General features: G+C 38.8%; 3 protein-coding genes across 4 annotated transcripts in view; 2 read left to right on the top strand and 1 right to left on the bottom strand.

Moving 5' to 3' along the window:
- Positions 1-8042, top strand: part of LOC136997763 (Golgi-associated plant pathogenesis-related protein 1-like) — a 52682-nt gene extending 44640 nt beyond the window's left edge. For both annotated transcript variants that reach the window (XM_067348979.1, XM_067348983.1), the window contains 3 exons: positions 2790-2848; positions 4417-4621; positions 6548-8042. In XM_067348979.1, the coding sequence (XP_067205080.1) occupies positions 2790-2848; positions 4417-4621; positions 6548-6640 (357 nt within the window). In that variant the 3' untranslated portion in view covers positions 6641-8042. The remainder of the gene's footprint in view (positions 1-2789; positions 2849-4416; positions 4622-6547) is intronic.
- The window catches only part of tn (tripartite motif containing protein thin), a 169632-nt gene that overhangs the window by 79402 nt on the left and 77234 nt on the right, over positions 1-12996 (bottom strand). The window lies entirely within an intron of this gene.
- Positions 8124-12934, top strand: LOC136997776 (uncharacterized). Its single transcript, XM_067349046.1, has 4 exons — positions 8124-8255; positions 8680-8793; positions 9891-10103; positions 11938-12934. The coding sequence occupies exons 1-4, from the start codon at positions 8241-8243 to the stop codon at positions 12172-12174; spliced, it is 579 nt and encodes a 192-aa protein (XP_067205147.1). The 5' UTR covers positions 8124-8240; the 3' UTR covers positions 12175-12934.

The raw sequence follows: 12996 nt of genomic DNA, 5'->3' as shown, positions 1-12996 counted from the left end.
CGTAATTAACATGAAAAATATAATTGGCATGAAAAATGAAATACACTTGAAATACAGATATCTACCAATATTTTCCGAACAATATTTCGCGTTCGGGGAAGCTTGAGTAATTTTATCAAGTGAACTATCCGCTTTAATATTCTCATACTGACTCGTCGCGAAATTCAGATATGAAAAAATTTCACCTTCAAATCCATCTTGGCGAACCTATTTCGTACTTTGCATCACTCGGCGCTACTTAGGGCTACGTGTATTACGGTCCTGGCTGCTATTTTCACTATCGCCCACGGGTTATTTATAACTGCACGAATGTACGACAGACACGTTCCGCTGCCGGCGCGACTCATACCTGATGGAAAATATATCTCGATCTAATTTATGGCCAAATGTCGCGTTAGGAGACGGCTCATCCTCACTTATCAAACTATTTATTGCAGTATCACCGTGCATGGTACGAGAATCGCGATTATTATGGTTCTACGTGTCTTATTTCCATCGCCAGCGGGTTATTCATAACACCGCAGCGAGAGTGCGACAGACTTAATTTCACCGCCGGCTCACGACTCCAATCTGTTGCGAAACTTTTGACGTTTAGATTCACACCAGCGCTCGCACTCGGGGAATTGAGTACAAAAGAGACTGTTTATTGTCGAAACGGTTCCGCAGATAGCGATTTTCCACCAAGTATCGCCGTTTTTCAGTAAAATGATTGCTTTCCGTATTTTTCGCATTTGTCGAACACTGGTAGCAAAACGAATGAAATTTTTTCAAGTTAGCATTTTTCTTCCAAATAATAATTCAAAATTCTCCTCGCTATACATTTTTTGTAAAATAATTTGATAAAGTTAATTGTATTGAAAGAGAAAAAGAGATTGCCGTTACTTTATTTATCTGTGATTTTATTGAAATCGAGATTTTTATATAAATTTTTTAATATTTTTTTATATATAATAAATAACCAAATCGACACGAATAATATTAACATTGACAACAGAAGAGTATTATCTCGCTCGGATAAAATTTTAATACACTGCAGCATATGTTAAAACGTATTAAACGGTATATTAATAACATATAGCAAGTTAATTATGAATGTTACTAATTATTAAGCGTGTTGCATTATTCGTAGAATCAAAGGTCCTATTAATGTGATGATACATATCTAAATTTCTCTAGGCATATATAATATTGTTACAATAATAATAATTATAATAAATTCAATGCGATTAAATAAAACAGGTAATAATTATTTATTGCACATTTTATATAATCGCATTAAATTTATCATTTATCGTCTCATCTGTGAACATTTTAATTATGCATGCAACGTACAATTACTGCAATTTGTGACTGAAGCATAACGTTCCATTTGTCTCTAAATGATAAAACGTAATTAAAATCCTGTTATTTCAGATGTAATTAAGCGCTCGATATAATTAAAAAGAAAATTCTTACAGGCAATTTGCGCGAATTTTAACATCAATCCCGTTACACTTCATATAACAATAATTATTTAAATGTTAATCACTCGACCGCTTAATTATTTTACTCGCGATTGGGCAACCTTATAACTTATTAACTCGATGAACGTGTTCATCATTAGCTAGAAATTTAACCATTACAGACATCGACTCTCAGGTATCAATTTCTTCAGCCTTCAATTTCCAATGCAAGCCTGCAATTTTATAATATAAAATCCATTCCGCGCATTCATATTCATGTGCGTGTAAAGGATAATTTATACCTACCGCTCTATACATTTTGACGACCTTATCTGGCATCCATTGTTCTCTCTCGCGCAACGCGCGGATTGAACTAAAATTCATCACCGTAGGTATTTGCTAGTGAATACCTTTGTCATTGCAAAACGTCATTGCACGGTCCGTTAATTTTGCCGTGGTTGACATCGCGGGCGTGCGTCAGGTGATACGTTACGAGTGATTTGAATAGCATCAGTCTATATTAGGGAATACGTAATGTGTTCAGATAACTCACAAATCCAAACAATTGCATTCGAATTATGTATTTCCGCGCTGTGCTATGCTCTTCCCTATGAAACCGCAGCAATTTATAATGTAAAATTGAATACACAGCTGCGCGGGCGAGTTATGTTTCTTTCATTTCGTAATTTTGCGCCGTTGCGCCCAAGTTCGTGACATTTAGTTCATCAAAATGAGAATCACGATGTTATCGGGCAACGTAAGGGTTGGTTAGTATCTAGCAGGTGGTTAATTGTTTCAGGATTATTAGTCCGTATTAATGGTTATAGGCTGCTTAAGCTAGGCGGCTTAGCGATTATTGGCTGTTCGGTACGTATGTAGATTATGCAATAGGCGCTGATTGTAGAAATTTTCGGTAACAATAGACCGTAGTACGGTACTTACAAAGTAGAAATGACTCGAGCTTTCATCCCGCCGGCACCGTGTAGCAATCTTATGAATTATATTTGTCTTTAACAGTTCCCGCGAAACGTATAATTTAGCAGCTATTAAATATTTACCGCGTGTTTCAAAGTTTCTAATAATAGCGAACAGTAGAATGTAATATAATATATGACAGTAATAATTTCACGCAATAACGTTGTAAATTGATATTCCGAAATCCGCTTATAGAATTTGCATTTATAGTGAATGGTTGCGCGTTGCAAGTTTCAAAAATTTTTTCAAGCTAAAATTTTATGCGGGCAAAATTATACCCGTACGCGTTTTAAACAAAATCGATTATGTATTATACATTGAAATTTGCATTCGATTGCACGCTGCATTTTAATTATTTATTTTGTTCCACAGGAGGATATTCAAGTGGCATCGCTCGAAGAGATGGAGCTGACATTCACGGAACCTAGCGAGTAAGACAATTTTTCCGGCTGACAATACACAGCCGTATCTACTTCCATTATGTGTTTGAAAAATATTTTATTACTACCTATTTCGTGCACGTTTAACTCGGTTGAGCCACTTTGCCGCGCGCTGACCATAGCAATAAATTTGTCGAAAACAATGTTCTTTTGTTCCTTTATTTTCAAAGTAAAAGTATAGAAAATTAATGTTTGATTGCTTCGAAATAATTGTAGTATAGATGTGTACTTTGATTCTTAATTTTCACTAGCAGGGCACATTTTCTAAGAATAAAAAGAAAAACAATAATAAATTACGATAAATCACAATGGAAGTGAGATATATTTTCTTGAAAATCCTTGCAATTAAAAATTTGTCAATATATATTTTCAGTCCGATTCGAAAATCAATTGAAATATGTTATCGTGACGTCGAGCGCATCGAAAAGATTTCATTCGTTTACGCGTAATTCGTGAATCCCACCTCGAAATAGTTTGATGATTGCTGATCGGTAATTTTAGTCCAAGGTGTAGGTTGAATGACGCAAATCGAGGTCGGGCGAAAAACAGGAAACTCACCGTGTCCATCTCTTGCGAGATCTTCCACTTGCAAAATCTTTTTTCTACGATTGCGCAACACTTTTACACGATTCCTGACGAATTCGCATTTTGTAAAAATTGTATTGCACATAAAGTTCTACTTGCGTTTGCACAGCAAATGTGATTTCTTTGTCCGCGATCGTATATACATATATGTATATCGTGCGTATCCAATTTCCTGTCCGGTCTACTCGCTACATGTGATCATTGTTTATTTCCGTCATCGCAACGGTAAAAAAAAAATATGAGCGCCGTGAAGCCTCCAACGTGGTTTTGCGGTATTCATAACGTGAATTTACACCGTGGGAAATCAGGTCTCGTCGTATTTTCCGCGCGTATTTTCCACCCGCCCGTTTCGGTTTACGCCATTTTTTTCAAATGCGCGTAATGACACATGTGGTATCGACTCAATACAGTCGTCAGACTTGTTAGTTTTGAAATAGGATTACTAACACAACAAGTTTTTGTTATCTAAAAGTTTTTGTCGTAAAAAAAGTACACTTGTCTAAACACATGTAGACTATTAATACAATATTTGATTGTGACTTTAAAATGCTTTTTCAGTTAAAAATAAAAACGATATAAAGTAAAGAAAACGCTAAAAGTTATCCATCTTATAAAAAAAAAAACGTTTAAACATTATATCTTTATTATATTCTTTCTGTTGTATAAATAATATAAATCGATCTATCTGCACAAATGTTATAGAATGGCGGGAACACTTCGAGAATGCTTTATATAAGAGCGTCAATGCTGTCGCGTATACACTCGGCGCATGTACGCGCATGCATTCGCATAATTGTAGTTAATATAATGCGAAAGCGGTCGACTACCTAAGCGGAAAACTACCTAATATCCGCAACAATAGCGTATTTCCCGTTCGTACACGTGCGTTGATATCAACGCGCCGTCTCCGCCGTTATTGTTTCCATTCCATCGACGGCGAAACTTGCACTTTATCTGATACAAAGTAATGACAGGGAGGTCATGCGGACGATGTTACGTCTCTACGCCGTGCCGTCGGAGAAGCTACGGGTTTGGATGGTATGGCTTACCAGCGTCGCCGAGATAGCCGACGAGTGGCACAAGTGGCTACGGGCGCACATTGATCTGATCGCGCGGATAGCCGAGCGTCTGCAAATGGCCGCGGACCATGTCCCTGGGGGGAGGAGGATAGAATCCACCGTAAGTAGCGATGCTATCTTGCTATATCGATATTTGAGAAAGCTGTGCCGCATCAATGTTACACTTTACAGCAGCTGAATTCGCCTTACAATATTAGATCGGCTTTAAGACGATACAACTTTAAACTGTATTAATAAATTGATGATTGAGATACTCGGAATCGATACGTACCCCGGCTAAGCTGAATTTTGTGAATTAAGAATTGTATGTTCTTTTACATCATTTATATCTTCGGAACTTATAACGCCAGAACTTTAATTCCCGATATTAAGGACTTAAATAAGCCCCCAGCCAAGTTTCGGGCAAATTTTTTGCTGAGGAAACTTTGCAAGATACTCGAAGAATAAAGTCCCGCTGCCTGAATATATTATATATCCTTTTTATGTTTCTTAGATATTGTTGCTATGTTGATATAACCAGACAGCTGTGTAATAAGAAACCAGATGTAATGCAGCGATATGTGCAAGTTGACCGTATCGGTGACTGCGTCGTATTGTTTTACGGCGAGAGATGCCACAGTATGTATGAGTGTGAAATATGCACACTGCATGCATGAGTGTAATATTACGTTTAAAATTATTACACAAATCTAAAAGAATTATGCTAATGCGGATGATATACCAATCCTCAATTCAGATTTACGACCGAGCTTCGCAATTTTATACGTAGATAAAGATTAATCGGATGTGAACGATGTATAAAATATCTTTTAGAAAAATTAAAATACGTTAAATTCTAGATTTAAATTTGTTGAAAAAATATTATTATTAAAAATTAAATTATCAAATAATTATTGAAATATAAGTATCTCAATTCACTAAAATCAAAAAATAAAATAAATTTTATATTACAATTTTGTTCAATATTAATTTATTGATCTAATATGATATACATAAATAAATATTCGCACTAAATAATTTTATATCTCAATTATCAGCGTATAAACGTATCGAATTATCGAAAAACAGAAATTTTTAAATCCCTGTCCTAAATAACTGGTATATCGTAACCAATATCTGTACAGTTTCACATCGTGATTTTCTACTTGAGTTACGGAACAAGGATTTCGAACATTGAATCATCTGAAGTTTCCGTTTATCGTTCCGATAAAGCTGACCATCGATATTAGGATTCGCGAAAGGACGGCAATATCTCGCGACGCTAAATCAGAGATTATTCTCCTAGAAATACAGCATGCTTTCTTCGAACGTACATATAATAAAGATCGAGCTTAGCCTCAATTAATCTCTCGCGTAACGACCTGTCAAAGCTTTTCTTAGAGTCGCGCATTATGTGTAGATGTGTGTAGGTGCGAAGGTTTTATTCGAGACACTATTTTCACTGTATATGTTTTCTTCGATCAATCAGACAGACAGAATCTGATAAATAGAAGATAATTGATCTTTTCATTAACGGTGATGTATTTACGAGCACGAAATCCGAAATGCGTGTACTTACAAATGGTCTAAATGCAATAAAAAGTATTATTAACATCAACCATTTGTGGTGAAATTGTAAGGAAAGAAATGCGAATATGTTTGCTTGAAAATTTAGGTCAGAAATAAGAATGATATTTGCTGTCAATATTTGAAGACATCGCTTGCAAGTACGATATTGTGCACTCTTCAAAAAATAGCGATATGTTATATTTCCGATATACAGCCGTATTTCGCATAATTTAACATCAATTCTCTCCAGCAATAATGCAAATAGCATAATGTAATTTTTAAAAACATTTTTTCATTCCTCGCAAATTTCTTTTCTTGCCCCAAAATATTTTAAGAGGAAGAATACCGGAAAAAGAGCGCGAAAGACGAAAAATTTCCAAGTATCCGACATAGTATTTATTCATCTCGTTTCTCTTCAAGTGCGCTATCCGAGATTTCATGATCTTTAATGCAGTAGTGTTTATCTTACATTTTATAGGTAAACGCTAAGTATGACAAAATCCCTGATAATGTGATGCCAGCGGAGACGAAAAAGGAAGGCGCATCCCCCGATCTCTTTGACGGTACGTGAAAACGCTTGTGTTGCGCACCTCACTATACGTATCACGATTGTAAGACAAAAGATTGGGAGCGTTTTACTGCCGCTAAAAGCAAACGAAATAGTGGTACACGAGACTCCATATTCCCCAATGCAGAGTGCGCGATACGATTATACTATTGTAGGTCAGAAAATGTATTATTTTCGATATAAACGCGCGCGCAATCCAAAGCCACGCGTATTGTTTCCAATGTCGGTCATGAGTCATTCATGGCTTTTACATTGTCCTAAACAGATTTTATGTGGCTTCACAGAAGGGATTTTGCCAGAATGTGGTACCCGGCTGATTCACCGCAGGATTTTATGTATTTAATATAATATCAAAGTTTCGCATTAAACCACGTAAAGCCGAGTTAAATGTGACGCAAACGCGTTTAATCAAAATTGCGATCGTTATTAAAGGTATTATTTCCCAAATGAGGCATTAGCTTTTTATAAAGATTAAAATGATAATGTTGCGCCATGCGTAGGGTATATGTTAATATTTTCTATTGTACCACGCTTCCCGAGAAATCTGATCAAAAGGGTGTCTCGTTGTGAGAAAATCCTTTTGGTGACTGCGGTCAGTAAATGTTATGACAATCTAATCAATCCCGACTGCCCTCTCAGGCGAGGAGAAAGAAACTGCTCTTACGTTCCCGCAAAAAGCGGAGTCGTCAATGACAAAGTTGTTAACGATGTTTCACCAACTGAGAAAGTATCGTTAAAGAAGAAAGCGAATTTCCGAACGCGATGACAAACAACACATTTTATCGGCGAAAAACTGCCGAAAAAACTCACGACAATACCGAAGTAATCCGCAACAATTTCGGCGACCGTACAATCTTTCTGCGAACGTGTGTTGTCGTGAGATTATTTCGCCACGTGCAGTTCCACGTATGTCAGGGGTGGGTAATGAGCTTCCGCAGGATAGGATGACTGAGAAGAGACGAGTACATCCGACTTTGCCGCCGCAGAAGCAAACCTTGCAGAATTTATTCAACCGGAAAGTATAACAAAAGTAATTTAAAAAAATGGATCAATACCAAAACCCTTTTGTGAAGCGAAGAAAATTGCGCTGGTGCGAATTTGAAGCAATAAACCATCTTGAAGCTAGATTAAAGTTAACGTGACTTTTAGCGACGGTATCCCGTTTCATAACATAGCTTTAAAATATTCACATACATTTCCGAGATTATTACAGGACATACAAGCGGAATTATTCCGCAGGGCCTGACACGGTTCGGGGTCCTGAGGATCTTCATATTCATCAGTTTGCCCGTAGATCCGTCCGCGGCTGCCGCGTGCTTAATCTGCCGCACCATCTGACATACGAATTGCACGTGACGTTTCGCGTATTTCATTTCACCTGCGAGCCCGATGTACAGGACCGTCGCCCGCCTGTACAATAAAGTCTTCGGTATTGTCTGCTGGAATATTGGCTTTTGTTGAAGGAAAGGCAGGTGGTGAAGAAAAGGAGACGACGGCGACGACGACCGCAAGCGAGAGGGCAAGAAAGATCGCGACGACCTGGCCAATCGGGACAAGGTGGCAGCCCTCGACTCCGCGTGCAACCGAGAAGGAAGCGGATCAAATGAAAACGATTCGGGTAACCTTATCCGGCGGATCGTTCGCCTGCGCGTAATTCCCGTGCAATCGCGGATCCCGGCGTCTCACAGAAGAGCAATCAAAGAGCTCCCAAGTGGCGTCGCTCACTCCCCGGGCTTCCTTTGTTCCGTTACGGCGCAATGGTCCTCCGATACCGTCGCCATGCTCCGCGCGCGTGTGTTCATTAGATAGATGACAATATAACGCATAAATCAAAAATACAATTCCAACATTTCGAACAAATCAGATCGTTTTTGCGTCGTAAAATACGTTATTACTTTCTGATAATATTCCGTCGTACAAGAAACGCGTATCGCGAGATTATTACTTGTTTTTCATAAACAAGAGTGCTTGGTCTGATAATTTTTCATTTTTCTTTTATTTGAGATGCTTCGTCTTAATTGAGCCGGTCGTTTAATTTGCAGGCTCTTAAGATGCCAAAGAACAAGGCAGAAATGATGGAGCTCCGGAAGAATTTTACGCATCAAGCCACCCTGTACAGGTCTTATTACAAGCATTGGAAAGAGACCGCTGATCAAGTAGCTATCTCATAAAATATTTTCTTTTAATCTTGTGATATAAGGGGCGTTCTCTGTTAATTCCGGCAAGCACGGTTCTTTATTGCCCACGGCATACTCGCGAATCTCATTATGGGAATACAAGAATTTTCTCGGAGATATCGGATTATATACTTAGCTCTACCGCTTACCGGTGGGCGAGGCGAAATGCAAAAGATTAATGCTTCGAGAAAACATAATATTAAATTTTAGAAAAGTAATAATAACGTCGGAATAAATGGGGGAATCAAGTATCGCGGCGGCGGCTGATATCGTAATGTCTAGTATACAATAAGGATTTTCTGAGAAAAAATCAATTTTCTAAAACATCCCTAATCGATTAACAAATTGTATTCTCTTTCGTGCTCTTCTACACTCAAAAAAATATTTCGCTGATGCAGTTAGATTTCTAGATATCGCAACAAGAATGTATCGCTATTTTTCGTATCTGTGAAAACATTGTTTGTCACATATAAAATTTATAGCAGTAATGTTCTAGCAATAGCTTCTGAAAAATTTAGGTACCATTGCTAAATGTTATTCATTGCATGATCTAACACGTGATTGATCTTATATAGATAGGCGCTTTAGAGAAACTTTCTTTTTAAAGTTCACAAACAATACAGATATATATTCTGTTTCTGTCATCTAAACTGATTAAGTAATTACATATGCAATATCACAACAGTTGCTAATCATTTATCTGTTTTAGTTAATTTTTTACACCTAGAAAATTTTAGCTATTATTGCAAGATCATTTTTTTGAGTGTAAAGAAGTGAATAATGCAGATAACGATATATCGTTCATATAAATAATTCTGAGAAAATACGATTTTCTCAAAAATCGATTTGAAATCGAACATCCCTATACAAGAAAATCAAAGAAGAAAAGTCACTTTCGGTCATGTTGTAGTACATAATTTATCTTTCATTCTACGCGCCGGGCGCATTTTAGTTCCATCATCATCAGTCTCGCATCACTGCATCATTTATCAGCATTGCCTTACAAGCCACGTTCGTGTTATCGCGATCATCATATCGACTTTGCAATCGATTTTTCTCCGTTTCTCTCGCGATAGGCGGTGAAGGAAATTGCTGGCAGAACGGTGATGGCCACGGCGAAATTTCGCGGAACGGGCGACAGCGAATCGGCGATGGATGTAGCAGCTTCGCAGTCTGCTCAATATTCAATGAGGCAAGCTGAAAGCGCCGTCGTTCACTCGACAGAAGGGACGACGACGGCGACGACGACGACGACGATGCAGCCGGCTGCACCGTTAGCGCCCGCAGCGGTAACGTCGAACGGGATTGATCCCTTGGCGACGGATCTCGCGTCTGGATGGGACACCGCCGACGCGTCGATAGCGTTATCGAATGATCAATTTGAAGTAGTCGAGCACTTCACGGCGAAGGAGACAGGCGGAATGGGACTTGAATCACGGTCCGCGACGCGGGCGGATGCAAGTATCGAAAACGGCACCAAAGACGTTTACAATGGGGAGCCCGGCGGATCCTAAACCGACGCCCGAGACCGTCGCCGACGATCAGTGTAGTATGTAAACTATCCGTGAAAAACGATATTGCGCCGAAAACGCGCGCCGTTGCTTGTCGTCAGGGCGCTCTATGGAAAATGTACGGAATGTTTACAAACCACGGCCCAACGATTTTGATGAAACTCGATCGCACGGCAGAGAGAATGTAAATAAGTCTAACGTGTTTTCCGTTTGCGCTCAATGTCATACGCTATCGGAAATAGAAAAAAGAATTCGTTCCACGTAACGAAAACAACACGCGGTAATCTGAAAGTTATTCCGCATAGTTTTCGAGCTTTCGAACGCATTGTAAAAACAGATTAAAAATAGGGAAAACAAATTTTTATCGTCCATAAAACCGCTCGATACGAAACCATTGCGCGGAATAAATTTGTAAAACGATGCAATCTACGTGTAATAAAGCCACCGGCACAGTATCGATGGATTACGGTTAGACGTGGGACGGAAAATCAGATCACAGTGACATTGCATGAATGATATCGAAGATCGAAAATAGCTTGAAATTTGAAGTACCGTGCGATTTCCGGAATACCGTACGAAATTGATGTTGACAGTGACACAGACAGTGGTCAACGTTCGAAAGCGGCGGCGAACATTCGAATAGCATTACGGCAATCAATCAGACCGCTATTAGCTTGCTGCAATCAATCGTTACGTTTGATAGCGCCACTTTACCGGCTATGCAGAAGTAAAACTAAGTTTCTGTTACCGCAATCCATCCATTGGCTGTTTAAATGTCAATGACGTGACTTGCACTAATTGCGGAACGCGGTGACAGTCGCGCAAGCGGCTATTCGCGCGTCAAGCGTACGCGACGAAATGTTTAAACGTCACGTTTTAAATAACCCGAGCTAACATATATACGTGAATATTTTATTATATTTACATTGCCTCGCGGGATGTTCGCAGCTCTGCACGCGCGTCTTTTAAATCTTACGTTGTCGCGCACAGTGAAGCTTACACAAGATGAAGATAACACATTAGAGTCATAAGCGGTAATCTCAAAGTGATTAAATATCTCTAAAGAAATGTAAATATTGAGATGGAAATTATGCTAGTTTGCCGCTTTACTTTGATACCGGCAAGCACGACGCATTGAAAATGGCAAATTGTTTTCTCAGGCGCCAGAGCAGAAAATGATAGACAGTGTCAATTTATCATCGTCTCCGCTTACATTAGCGTAACAGTGAGTGTGTAACATGTTTATTGAGTATCCAGATTCCATCGGTGAAACGTTCAACCGATATCGAGCCTAGAGATTAATGATTTGGTTGTAATATGCTCGACAAAATGCGATCAGCTTATGCAAAATCATTGAGAGCTTACGCAAATTATACTGGCAATCTGTTTCTATCGAAAATCCGCGTTGCATACAAAATTTCAAATATTATAATATTAAATTATCAAAATATTTATAGCACACTGTTTAATCTTATGCAATATCAAACTGTCAATTGGATATTTTATCTAAATATTTTTTTATCTGTCGCGGATAAAATAATAATGTATAAAATTGTGTCTTAAATTATGATGATCATTTTATTAATATGCGAAACAATTTATTTTATTGTAGCAAGAAAGCGCAAAACGTGAAGGGGCCAAACAACTAGTAGCCGATGTGATACGCGCTGACGAAGATATTCCGTATTTCTTTTATCTGAGAGTAGAGCCCGATGTGGATATAGCAATTCAGTGCAATGACGAGAGGGCAATATCGCCGGATTCTGATCGGGAACGCATTTCCGCCAATCGCAAGTATCTTTACTTCAATCTGACCGATGAACCCGAAGCTGAGCAACTTGGATTGTAAAAAGCTTATCGAGATGCATTTTGTAATAATATAAAAAAGAAGAAAGAAGAGAGAAATACTGAAAACATATAAACGAGTGTAACTTATATTTATTGCCGTGGAAAATAAGCCAGCGGTTAAATAAAATATGAGTGGTACATGAGAAAACTTCTGTAAGCGCAATAATCCTACAGAAGTTGCGGCATTAAAGTGACTTCGCGAAGTCGAATCGCGCGCGTCGCAAGAATGCTGCTGCAATCCCCGTCGTGTGTATTCGTGTAATCCGTCGCAGTGCAGAGCACGGGATTCACAGCGCGTACTTAAATTATGGCAGCCGGCTATCAACATGCTTTCACAGCAAAATATGTGACCGTTACAGCTGTGTGATAAAGGACGTGGCAGTGGCCAAATCCGACCGCACCATTAGTTTCCTTCCGCGAAGGCAGTGGCAAGTATATGTATATACACCGGCGCTCAGTGAAAACTGAATCCTCCGTGAAAGAACTTAGTTTAAATCACCATATTTTAGAAGTTTATCAAGCTTCTTTTAAAGTTTTCCGCGTCCATTCACAAAGATTTATTCGATCTATTTAGCAGCGCTTCGCTCTATCAGTAGAAAAGCCCGTAATTTGTCAGACCGCGCCATAATCGAAAGGATATTTAGTTCGTCGGTAATTGCAGATATATTTTCTAACTCAGTCTCGCGGAGAAATACGGTGATTGAGGGATTTAATGCCGCTCGATTTATCTGTACGTCGATAAGGCTCGTTCGCGTGGGCCGCAGATTGCCATACCGCAGCATGCACGTCAGTTGGACATTTACCTTTCACACAAGTGGCGAGT

The sequence above is a fragment of the Linepithema humile genome, chromosome 1 (assembly GCF_040581485.1).
Source record: "Linepithema humile isolate Giens D197 chromosome 1, Lhum_UNIL_v1.0, whole genome shotgun sequence".
NCBI lineage: Eukaryota > Metazoa > Arthropoda > Insecta > Hymenoptera > Formicidae > Linepithema > Linepithema humile.
The sequence above is the reverse complement of the archived record's forward strand: the minus strand, read 5'-3'. Positions and strand labels throughout refer to the sequence as shown.